Source organism: Siphateles boraxobius, unplaced genomic scaffold, assembly GCF_051911475.1.
Source record: "Siphateles boraxobius isolate OS27281-9 unplaced genomic scaffold, OSU_SipBor_1 12, whole genome shotgun sequence".
In the NCBI taxonomy this organism is placed as follows: domain Eukaryota; kingdom Metazoa; phylum Chordata; class Actinopteri; order Cypriniformes; family Leuciscidae; genus Siphateles; species Siphateles boraxobius.
In genome coordinates this window covers 10601854-10615044 of record NW_027508722.1, presented here as the reverse complement: position 1 = coordinate 10615044, position 13191 = coordinate 10601854, and the positions used below count along the sequence as shown (strand labels likewise).

At 42.2% G+C, this 13191-nt stretch overlaps 1 protein-coding gene across 4 annotated transcripts in view; it reads right to left on the bottom strand.

Annotated features, from left to right (window-relative positions):
• The window catches only part of adcy2a (adenylate cyclase 2a), a 195058-nt gene that overhangs the window by 29450 nt on the left and 152417 nt on the right, over positions 1-13191 (bottom strand). For 3 of the 4 annotated variants that reach the window (XM_077207341.1, XM_077207353.1, XM_077207358.1), the window contains 3 exons: positions 12275-12394; positions 8463-8647; positions 7346-7430 (listed from right to left, as the gene is read on the bottom strand). In XM_077207341.1, coding sequence (XP_077063456.1) covers positions 7346-7430; positions 8463-8647; positions 12275-12394 — 390 coding nt within the window. The remainder of the gene's footprint in view (positions 1-7345; positions 7431-8462; positions 8648-12274; positions 12395-13191) is intronic. The other variant, XM_077207345.1, reaches the window with a different exon arrangement.

Genomic DNA, 13191 nt, shown 5'->3' with positions numbered 1-13191 from the left:
ACTTTTTGAAGCTAATGCCGCGTTTCACCGGGTGAGCCTTTATCCCTTCCTGGTCATGACGTCACCCGCCCGTGACGCTCATTCTTTCCATTGGACTAGTTGACATTGATGCTCAGACGCATGCACGCTGGGGGCGTTCCCAAAGCGTCAAGTGACGCATCGTCTCGTTCCCTTTCTCAGGGAACTATGGTTACAGTAGTAACCTGAGACGATTTTTGATGACCACAGAGAGTCAGGACCTCAGTTTAATGTCTCATCCGAAGGACAATAATGGGATAATACAAAAGGATAATACAATTAAACCCATATTTAATTACTGTATATGCTGGAGTTTTCTATTTTGCCATCTAATGTTGTCATTTTAATACCTTAACCAAGGTTAGTGTCCTCATATTTTGATTGTAAAATAGAAACCGAAGTATCATTAAAAGCAAATATTGTGCAAATATCCCCTCCAGACATTACTTTTGGCCATTACTGTATATGTTGCGAACAAAAATATATATATATATATATATATATATATATATATATATATATGTTCTTGTAATTATTCATGACTTTGAATTATATTTTTGTAACTAGTCTTTATTGGCTCTCATTTCTTGGGGGATTACATCAAATAATAATAAATTATGCTACTGTGTAAAAACACAGATCAATGGGGAGATTTCACACAGTAACCACATATTATAAAAAAAATGTATAAACATATTATATTATAATATAATAAAACTACATGTATTTGTCATTGCACTTCAACCCCAAGGGTTCTTCATTTATTGTAAGTAGGTATAGAAAACTGCACTCTTGTTCCTTTAATAAACAGAGTGGGATCTGTGATCGCTTTGTAACATAAGCCACATGAAGGAAATCAACAGACTAATAAAGAAGTGAATTAAATCAACACGCCTGTCTGAAATTACATAGATGAGAGAGGTTGGACAAACACCTTGAGGAGAGTGGCCCTGAATATCAATCTGTTCATCTTCTGTTTCTACCATCACACCACTATAGAAAAAAAATGTTACTGGTCAAGTTCCGACTATATGTTTGGTCAAACTGCATTATTAAAAACAGAAACACCCATGCAATCAAGGTCAGAATTCCCTTTCAGTCGCTCACGTTCAACGTAGTCGACTGATCGGGATCATACTTAGGGAGCCTGTCAGCTTTGAGTACAATGAATGCACATTGGCTTGCGTGAAATGCATCTCACACTCCGCCCCGCGGCGCGGGTATAAATACAGAAGTGGATGCACGCACTAGTGGTCTTCGCTTCGAAGCCAATCGGTCTTCATGTCGATGTCTCTGAAGAGTGTTGTTATATTACAACCACCGAGTGTGTCAGTGTTCTTCTGGAAGACTCTCCCAGTGCTGGTGGTTCTACAGTGCAAGTGCAGTGGTGATCGCAAGTTTCTGACCTCTCAACTGCCGGGTTAACAGCATAATTTTTGTGTGCTTGTTGACGGTTGGCCAGAGGACAAAGAAGTGAGTATTTCACGGTTTCAGTTCACTGTTCAGTGTTGCCGCGGTCATTCCCCCGTGTGCTCTGGCACTGGTGACGGGTCCCATTTCCTGAAAGGGCAACACGGGTGCGTTTGCATCTTTTTCAAGTTGTCATTCCATTCGTGCGTTTCTGGATGCGGTCGTTCCCTGTCCCCCTCTGACGGTCATAATGGTTGCATCATGTGAAATTATATATATATATATATATATATATATATATATATATATATATATATATATATATATATATATATATATATATATATGCTTCCCTGCCCGGTAACCAATCCCTGTGGGCCCCTCACTCCTCTATCACACCACAGCCGGTGGAGCCCCCGTTGAGCGCGCTGGTCCCTCTGTAATGGACCAACCAGCCGTTTTATTCGGCGCCCCTCCAGAGGACAGGATGCTGATTATCAGAGGGTGAGCTGACCTCTGGAAATGATGACTCGGCTGTGTTATCTCCCCCTCGGAGTGTAACGATTCCCGAGCCAGATCCAGAAATGTCAGCTATGCTGAAACGAGCCGGCGAGGCTGTCGGCCTCTAGTGGAATCCTCCACCGTGTCCTGAACAGTTTCGGTTGGATGATTGGTATCTCGGAGCGGGCCCCGCTTGTTCTCAGCTCACCGCCCCTGTGCCTTTCTTTCCCAAAGTGCATGGAGAACTTACCTGGTCGTGGACGGCACGTTTTCTGCCAGAAACGGCCTGACTAGCTCCTCCCCCCTCACTATCCTTGACGGAGGAGCGGTGATGGGTTACTAGGCTATCCATCCAGTGGAGCGGTGTACCTGTGTCCGGTGGCCGCTGCCTTTTGTATGGAGGATCCTCGTCTCCCCCCTGAGGCCTGTGAGTTCCCTTCCGTTCCGACAGGCAGAGCTTACAAAGGGTCCCAAGAGGGCCAGACTGACGGTGTGCGACCCTGTAAAGCCTTGCACCCCTCAGCCCCCTCTTATTCGCCAGCACGGCAGTTCGGTGCAGTTCGAGGACCCGGTCATCTGCCTACTCACGCATCCCTGGCTGTCTCGTGGAGACAGGTAAGTGTTGTACACCACACTCAGACCCTGCTTCAGGCCTTCCGAGCCAGGTCCCTGCCACACCTCGTCTGTGGTCCCCTGGCTCGGTTCTTGGAAGCCAAAAAAAAAGCTTCCCAACCTGTCCAGATGGCCCCAAACTGTACCATCAGACTTGCGATTCCACACCTAGGTGTTGAGCAAATATGCTCCTAAAATTAGTGACTTTAGTCACACCTAAGTGTTGAGCAGCGCTCCTGTCTTGTGTGCTCACTTCACAGTCTACTGGCGAACGACGCGATGCAGCTGCTCCCTCCAGCCGCTTTGAAGGCTGGCTTCTATAAGCCATTGCTTCATTGTACCCTAGAGAGGTGGGTCACGACCATCTAGGTCCTGCGTTTATTGAGACGGGCTCTTTTTCGAAAGCCTCCGTTCAGTTTGTTACACAGGGATGCATTTCCAAATGATCCGTTCCCAAGATTGGTCTGCAGCGTTCGACCTGAGAGACATGTACTTCAGATCTCTATCCTTCCGCACCACAGGCCATCCTGTGTTCGTGCATTCGAAAGGTGTGAAGTATCAGTACAAAGTTTACCTTTCAAGTGCTCATAGCCAGTGGGGTCCTCAGGTCAAATGTGAAAGAGTAAACTCGTCCACGGGCTGAGGATATCTTTTCTAGATGGATTCGGTCCTCCGCATCTCTGAAAAGAGTATGTGGATGGTTAGTGCTGTATAGAAGTGAGAAAGGGTCCCAATGAAACTCTTCAGAGGCTCCTGGGGTATATGGTAGACGCAGCTGCTTGGCTTCCTCCATATGAAAACCGCTTCAGCACTGACTTTATAGCCGAATTCCCAAGGTGGCCGTGGCAGACTGGCACACTCCTTGTGAAAGCACCCTGGCCTGCCGCCAAACCATCAGTCCGTAACAGACCTTTTGTTTCTCTGGGCCAACGGTCCCTAGAACGAGTGTTCATCAATACCGGCTGAGGGGGCACGTACAAGGGCATGCAGTAACGGAGGTCTGGGTGGCCCTCCGACTGCATTGGCATCCATTGCCTCGAGTTGCTTGCAGTTCACCTTGCTTTGAGACATCACTGCTCAGCGAACATGTACTGATCTGAAAAGACAACATGGTGACCGTTGAGCTACGCTCCCCTCGCATGTTGCAATTCGCCCGCCACCTCCTCCTTAGAGTCAGAAGCTTCTGAGGTCTTTTCATTCCACTTATTACTTCTGGCCTGCTCAAGCATGCCACTGACAAGCCTCACAATAGCATCTGGCCCAGAGAGAGTGGAAACTCCATCCCCCAGGCGGTCCAGCTATTTGTGACCACTTCGGGGCCGCACAGTTACATGTGTTGCCCCTCTGGACTCATCCCTCCGCCAGTTGTTTTTCTTCTGTCTGAGTGGACACCCCTCTACACAGAAAGACTCTGGCCACAGCTGGCACCGGGCCCCCCGCAGAAATGCGTTCCCCAGTGAGCCTTCTTGCACACAACTTTGCTAAATTCAGAGAAGAGAAGGAGCAGGTCTTGCTAGTTGCTCCTTATTGGCCCAAACAGACCTCTCGACAGCCCTTCCTGACTCCTTCCTCCGAGTACTTTCTCAGGGATGGGGCATGATGGCACCCGCGTTTAGACCTTGGAGAGTTCCAGGTCAGGTTCTAAAAAGAACGGGACCCGGAGGTTCTGGTTACTACCCCAATATTTTTTATGCAGTAAGAGACCATCACTTCTATGAGAGCACACTCTGAAAATAAGGCATGCTCCCCCTTAGAAGTGGAACCTATTCGTTGAAATGAGTCTTCTCTTCGTGAGGAGATCCCGAAGGTGTTCGATCACTTCAGTGCTTCTTTCCTGCTAATGGGTTGGAGTGAGTGCTGTCTCCTCCACCTCAAAATGTTGTTGCCTCGGTATTGACACACACATTGATGCAGTGGATACAAATCCGTGGGAAGCACGACTTGATCGTCAGGTTCCTTAGGGGAGCAAGGAGTCTGAATCTGCCTTGCACCCCTCTTTACCCTCTTGGACTTTGTAGTGCAGTAGCATCAGAGATGAGACCTCCCTTGAGCTCTGCAGGCAGAGAGTTAAAAATCCTGTCTTTAGAGAAACAGTTATCCTGCTTGCTTGGTCTCTATCTACAGGGAAGGGACTTACACGCATTTCCGGTCAACGAATCGTACCTGGAATTCGGGCCGGCTAACTCTCAAGATATCCGAGACCCCGGCCTGGATATGTGCCCAGGGTTCCTACCTCTCCTACGGGACCAGATGGTGAGCCTGCAAGCACTGCCCCAGAGGAGGCAGACACAGCCCTGGCTAGCTTTCTCTGTCCGTCTGCTCCATTGCGGTTATACATGCTCAGAATGCAAAGCCTGGACCTCAGACCAGCTCTTGTCTGTTACGGAGACCAGCAGAAGGGAAGGCTGTTTCCAAGCAGAGGTTGGCCCACTACATGTGGTTGCATTCATCTTGTTAATTTCCCCAAGATCCACGTGCCCACCTGGGTGGTGAGCTCCTCCTAAGAGAGAGTTTTGCTCCCTTCTAGGCATTGACACAGAGGGCATCGCTGAACAGATATTAATAGAGTTGGGGGCTGGGCGACACCTATCACGTTCGCTAGTGAACTAGCCTATGTGTCGAACCGCTACTTCCCGTGGTGTCCCTTCGCATAAAAGCCAGTTTTACTGTAAGCCCGGTTTGAAGTGTCGGCTTGCTGCCCCATTCCCCTCCTATGGACTGGATACGTGCACAATTCTTGCTCCAGTGAGTTCCCCTTATTAGCCGAACCATGTCAAGCTCCTCCATACCCTTCGGGAATGGGCGGGGCGGAGCGTCCGAAGAAAGGCCTATCACTCGTATGCACTGGTGAAACCTGTGTTAGGCTGGGTCCATATGTTGTGATCCCTACGGCGATCCCATATGTGTATTCTTCCACGGTACGGCTCTCTGCGGCGAGCCCGTGTCGGCTCTGCCGTCATGGTCCGGTTGAGTCTCCCCCCGTCATAGGCTGGAGCCACCCCAGTGATATTCCATATGTTGTACTCCCCAGTCATTTGCCCAGTCCATATGTGTATTCTCCACGTTACCTCCCTTCGGGCAGGATGTGGCTTCTGCAGTGTATTCCTTTCCAAAGAAAGAGAACGCTTTCCCAGTGGTCTTGTGGAACAGCAGTGACTTCCCTGGCCTAAGCCCTGTCCCATCTCCGCCTCAAATAATGCGAGGGGATCAAAATGCTTTTGTCTAGACAGGAAGGTGACAGCACTAGTGGCGTTTTAATTGGGATCCCAATCAGTCGACGCGTGAGCGACTGAAAGGGAGCGTCTCGGTTACGTATGTAACCCTCGTTCCTTGAAGGAGGGAACGGTGACGTAGTCCTGTCGCCACTATTTCTGCACCACCGCTGTCTCCGAGTTATGGCTGGCTCCTCAGCGAAAAAAACAACTAGTGAGTGCATCCACTTCCGTATTTATACCCGCGCCGCGGAGTGCGCCAATGTGCATTACCTCGTTTTAACTGTACTCGAAGACGACTGGTTACATACGTAACCGAGACGCAGAGGTGTCAAATCCAGGTTCAGAAAGTAAAATTCCTCCTCAGCATTTTGTTCCAATCACCCGGATTTGCAAATTAGCACAGTTTTTCAGCCAGGAGATAGAGATAATTAGTGAAATCAGCTGGCTGAGTTAATGAGTGGAATAAACATATGGCAGGACTTTTACTTTCTGACCCCTGTGATACATAAAGTGTGATACATTTAAATAAAACATTAAATAGCATGAAATAAAATATCTACTAGAATGACCTTCCTTCTAATATAATCAGTCACTAGCAGTTGCAATTAAGGTATCATGAAGCAGCATTTTATATATTGTTAATGTTATTTCTGTAAGAATTAACTATAAATTTAAATTAAAATGTTGCCTTACAAAAATTATATAAATTTTAAAACTATAATAAGTTGTCTGTGTTCCGTATAAGCAGCAAGAGAATGGAATATAATATTTCATGAAATAAATTATTTTAATTCTAAAATCACATTGTGTAAGCCATATTCAAAGCTACAGATAAACACACACACAAGGCCGAACCTTTCATAGCAAGTTAGCCTACAGCTAACTTACATTATTTACCTGTAGTAAATGGCAGAAAATTGTTAATTGTGGATATTATCAATAATAGCAACGTTTAAAATAAATTGTACACATAATTCTGCAATGTTCCTAATAACACTTTTTGGCTGTGGTAAATTAATTTTCCTGCATGGCCTCTCTTGGCTAAAATCCTTTAGAAACTATAGCAAAAATCTGATATCTTTGCTCAATTTGTCTTAATTCCTCAACCAAACAGTATATAGCATTTATTTGTTTTTTTATACTTTTATATTCCAACCTTGCATTGGATTGGATTTGAGGAAGCAAATGGGATTTAGAATTGTAATTCAAACGTGCTAAATTGGAAAGTACAATTGAAATGGAATTCAATTAAATTCATAAATGCTGTAAGTGTAGTTTTAAATAATAAGGTCACTACATTTAATCAACATATGGAACATCATGATAAACAGTATAATGACTGTTGTTTTAAAAAGTACTTAACTCCCTCAAATTGAGCACCTTATGCAACTTTAATTCAAATTTCTTTTTTCTTTTTCTGTGAGAAAGGAAGCCAGTTATTCTAATCTAAATTGTGACCCAACCCTAGAAAGTGCATTTAAAAATTTAGCACATGTACATAAAACATGCAAATAAATGTTTAACATAATGATCACTAGTTCACCAACTGTTGTAATCCACAAATGATTTGGTTTACAAAAATAACTTACCTGTCTAGCTAGAACAAGCAGGGTGACGAAGAATATAAAGAGAGACACAGAGCCCATTGTTTTCAAGTCTTTCAGAACTCCTGGCCTTGTTTTGACAAGAGAAAGAGAGACAGAGAGATTTAAGACTTGTCAGCATCACTTGTTTTTTTGTAACAAATCGTATCATCTGTAGCCCAGGATGGCCAGCAGACCATGTCCACCACAGCTGTCAATTAACAGGAAGTGTCTGTGCTGGTTAACACTGATTTATTTTCAACATCCATCTCTGATTTCTAGAACAAAATCAGTAATCATCAGGAAACTGTTGTGCGTGAAGCAAATCCATTTGGTTGGGCTAGTTTTGGGATAAATGACGTAAACATCAGTCAGTTTTTAGATAATTGTATAAATTGATTAAAAATAAAAAAATAGTGGTTTGGTGTATACACATGGTAATCAGATCAGATTTGACTAGCAACACCATTGGCTTCCTGTAAAAAAATATTGGCTTCTAATGAAAAATATAAGAAATACTCAATAGTGTAGCTTTACATTAAATTATAAGTTCTTCAATATGCCAAATTTCATGGGGAATAACCTGTTAAATAATATGTAAAGTATTGAAAGTTTCTAAACATTGTGAGAGATTTGATTCAATTACAATGGTGCAACATTTGCAACATTGCCGAAAGTACTGTACGTGGACACTCCCTTCCCACATAATGGGCCCCAGTGAAATCCAGTGAAAAGAGGGGAGAGACGTGTTCTGTTCCAGCGTGACAATGTGAGATCCTAAACAAATTATTTACTGTCTGGTGTGGAAGAACTTGACTGACCTAAAAAAAAAAGTATAGACCTGAACCCCAATGAACACCTGTGGGATGAACTAAAATGCTGACTGCAAACCAACTCCCAACACCCTCCATGCCTGACCTCAATGATGCTTTTGTGTCTCAATGAGAGAATCACGGCCATGTTCCAATATCTAGTGCAATGCTTACCCAGAGCAAATGTAGCTCTTATATTTGCACAGGAAGGACTACATTTTTTATTAAATGTCCATTCCCAACCACATATCTGTGTATTTTTTGAGTCTCTACATAATTCTGACCATAAGTGCATTTTAACAAGCACTCACCTTTCCAAGATTTCGGTTTTATAGAGGAACTTGCTGTACTCATCCAGCAGAGATGCGTGTGTTTGAAGTATGATGACGTTGTAGAGCACCACAGCTGTTAGCATGATTAGCATCTTTAGCTCATAGTTGATCCTCAGAAATACCGAGCAGGAGATCAGTCCCAGAATGCAACTGTAGATAAAATACTAATGGCAAAAAAACACAGAAATCATGAATACGATGTTGTTACTGTAAAAAACAAAACACAACAAAAAAAAAAACACTTGTGCTTTTTAAACAAACTATATTTAAATCAAACACATAACCAGTTGGCTATCTATCTAAAAAAGCTTTGCATTTTGTTAAATAGTAAACACTTATGGAATACTCTGAATCCTTTTGCCTAAGGCCTGTTCTTCAGATGAACTGCTTTTGCCCAAAATCTGCCAGATTTTGACTGCAGTGTGTATTAGCACCAGTCAAAACTTATTTTAAAAAGTGTATGAATCAAACTCAAAAAAAATAAACAAAAACAAAACTGAAGCAGCAGTATAAATGTTCTATATTATAACGATTTTAGAATTGTGTCAGCATGGTGCAGGCAGACGATGAAGAAGCTGAAGATGAAGATGGAGGATGAAGATTCAAAACACATAGTTTAATAAAAATCCATAAGTAATCCACAGACGCTTAGGACTAAGGCTATGTTTACATGGAAACGATCTGAAGAGAAAACGCAAAAGTGGCGTTTCATTATCACTTTTTATTCTGCGTTTAGACGAGCGTTGGGGGGGGGGGGGGTCTGTGTGCATATGGTGATGCAAAAGTGTGTGAGATTCGATGTAGTATGCACTCCAGACGGCTAGGTGGCAATGTGAAGCACTGCCACACAACAACACCAAGTCCGTGCGCCTGCGTACAACCAACCTTCCTTCTACTTCTCTCCCTAGTAGCGCGAAATCAAAACATGGCGAAGCGAACAGCAAAAAGACTCTTATACGTTTATTAGAGCTGCTAGGGCAACTTGAAGGTCCGACACATGGAAATAATCCGACATGTTGGTTGTTATTTTCCTGCACTGAAGCATGCCTGTGACATAAACGCGTACGCGACGAGACCCACCGTGAGCAGATTTGTGTTTTTACCCTTTAGACGGGAACGCCACGGTGGAGCGTTTTTAAGATTTCCACTCTGGAGGGTGGTTTCACTTTTTTGCTTTTTTAAGCCCTAAAAACACTGTCGCCGTGTAAACGAAAGGCACATCTGATAAAATATTTTTACGTTTTCACCCGCGAGCCTTCTTGTGATAACATAAGTGCAGTCCGGACAAACACAGTGAAGGTGAGAAACTAATATACATATGGTGATAAATGACAAACAGCTGTGATGATGATTAGTGTCCATGGAAACTGATGAGTGGCGGGAAATTCAAACAAAGGAACACATGTGCCTAATGAAAATAAACTATGAGTCCATGAAAACTAAGAATGAACAACTGAATAAGTCTGATACATTGTGTAATTAGGTAATTAAATCCCTATTTGAAAAACTGGGGTTAAACTGCATTATTAATGAAATCATAATCCTATACCAACAAGCAAAATGACCTTCACACTGATTAGTTTGTCATGGCATAGAGGAAAACAAGAATGAATATGCAATGAATATGCAAAGAATATGCAATGATTATATGCTTAAATGACTCTTGGGCTGAAATTAATTTGTTGACAGTAATTCCACATATTGCAAATAGGTTTTCTTAAAATTAAAATGTAAACTATCTTGTTTAGCAAAAACTGGATTGAGTAAACTGCAATAAAATTGGACATGTCAAAGTATCTCAAATGAATTATTATAGTTAACTACTAGCTGTTACGTAATGAATGTTATATTATGTGTGTTATGTATGTTATGGCCACACACACACAAATAACTTTATCACAGAAACACAAATTTAACTGTTTTTGGCCCTGACACAAAATGACCGGCTAACATAATTTCACCAATCATATCATCAACACATGGGAAAGTATAAACAAGTAGTCAGGTGAAATCAATCTATCATTGTACAATCATTGACTGATTGTTATAAAAGGAAGGAAGTGCTTCCAATCATTGAGTCTGCAAGGGTTATTGCCAAAGAAAGATGTGCAACCATCTGTGCATCAAAATGGCCTCACATGCAAGGCATATTGCACCAAGGAATATTGTACCTGAAAGAACCATTTACAGAATCATCAAGAACTTCAAGGAGAGGTTCAACTGCACTGAAGAAGGCTTCATGACATCCCAGAGTGTCCAGCAAGCGCCTGGACCATCTCCTCCTGAGGAGTCAGCTATGGAATATTGTCCCCATCCGTAGAGCTTGCTCAGTATTGACAGCCGGTGGGTGTGAGAGCATCTACACGCACAGCGAGGCCAAGACTTTTGAACAACGACATGGTGTCAAGAAGGGCAGCAAAGAAGCCACTTCTCAGAAAACATCAAGGACATGCTGAAATTCTGCTGAAGTGCAAGGATTAGACAGCAGACGACTGGTGCAAAGTTATTTGTTTCTGATAAAGTCCCCTTCCAGCTGTTGGGACATCTGGACAATCAATTGTCTGGAGAAGAAGAGGTGAAGGGGATATGAGTCCTGTGTTATGACAACAGTGAAGACCTGAGACCATCCATGTGTCTCCTATCAATCCAGGTCCAATTTGGTGATGATCCATTCACTGTCACAAGGCAAGAATGATAATTAAGTGGCTCAGAGATCGTAACATTAAACATTTAGATCCATGGCAAGGCAACTAACCGGAACTTAATCCCATAGAGAACCTGCCGTCAATCCTCAAAAGACGAGTGGACAAGCAAGAGCCCACAAATTGTGATGAACTCCAAGCGCTAATGAGGCAAGAATAGATCGCCATTAGTCAAGATTTGGCCAAGAAGCTGATATGCAGCATGCCAGAGCAAATTGCAAGGTTAGAAGAGTCAACACTCTAAATATTGCATTTTTTTTTTTTTTTTGTCGGTCAATAAAAGCATTTAAAAATTGTCAAATGCATATCACTGTTTTCTAGTTTGAGGCAGTCATGGACTGATGGTTAAAGAGTCAGACTGGTAACCCGAAGGTTACGGGTTCGATTCTCAATACCGGCTGGAATTCATTGAGGTGGCACCTAACCCCCAATCCCTTCCTTTACAAAAATGTAAAGCAAATGCACAGCAAAAATGGCTGCCCACTTCTCGGTGTGTGTGTCCATAGTTTGCTGTGTGTTTGTTCACTGCTCCTAAATTGGATGGTTAAAATGCAGAGGACAAATTCTGAGTATGGGTTACCATACTTGGCTTTCACTGTCACTTTCAGTATACCATTGAAACGTGAAAACATAATCTACAAATAGTAAAGCAGCAAACTTTGCTAAGCAATTTATTTCACTGCCAATACTTTTGAGCAAGACTGTATAGTGCTGGTAGAAGAAAATTACACACTACCTAATATACTCTTTCTCACAATATACTCATTCTTAGTACAAGCTAACCACAATCGTAATAACCAAAGCTAAACCTCTTCTAAATTAAACAATTCTTGCTTTTCTCATCGCATAAAACACAATTTGTATCCACATTTACTCTCCATGCATGATCCACAAAATAAATTAGGTCATCATGTCAAGAACTGCACTGTATTAGATCATTTTAAGTAAATTGAGCAAGTAGCAGAAATTATGTTTTAATTTGTCTAAATATTTAGTAAACAGTTTGGAGGTCCATCTGAAGAGCTTAAAAAAGCTGTTTGATTTTATTTAAGATGCTAACAAGGACATACAACACTGTAGTTAACTCACAGGAAGGTAGAATGTGTTCTTGTCCAGGTAAGATATGGGTTGCCCATCAGGCTGAAGAAGTGTCTCATTTGATGTATTATAAACAGCATCTGTGGAAGATAGGCTGTCTTCTACAAAGAACTGCAAAAAAAAATGATTGAAATATTATAAATGCTTTTTAATTTGAAGAAATGCACATACAAAAAAAGGTGTTTTATTGCTTATCGCATTTAAGCTACATCAAAGCAACATCGAAACGACGTTCATTTCAATTGTGTCACTGGGGAATGTAAAATCTTAATATTGAATAATCTTAATTCTGTTTTTTTTTTTATTCCAATGGCAAGTCAAGCCATGTCAAGTCACCTTTATTTATATAGCGCTTTTTACAATACAGTTTGTTTCAAAGCAGCTTTACAGAGATAACAAGGACAATAATGCAACAGTTTGTTTCTAGAAGAAAACATCATCATAGTCCAGCTTAAGTAAGTTCAATAATGGTTCATTTTTGTTGTAAAAAAGTTATTAATTTAGTTCATTTATATAAATAGCCACTCTGGAGAAAACCGTGATGTCATCTTCCAGCTCAGTTCAGTTCTCATATAATGGTGTCAATGCAGTAGGATCAATATTATTGCTGAATATTAAATGTTAAATGTCCCCAACTAAGCAAGCCAAAAACCAAATACAACACTGAGAAGCTTCCTAATTGGATCACACACATTACATTAGGGGCATTGACCACAGGAGTCTGACATGCATTATTGCAAAGTTTCTTGGCAGAGAGTCCCCAACTAAGCAAGCCAAAAACCAAAGGCAACAAAGGGGACTGCGGCAAGGAACCAAAACTCCATCAGGTGACAGAATGGATAAAAAAACCTTGGGAGAAACCAGACTCAGTCCTCAGTCCCAGTTCTCTTCTGACAAACTATAAATAT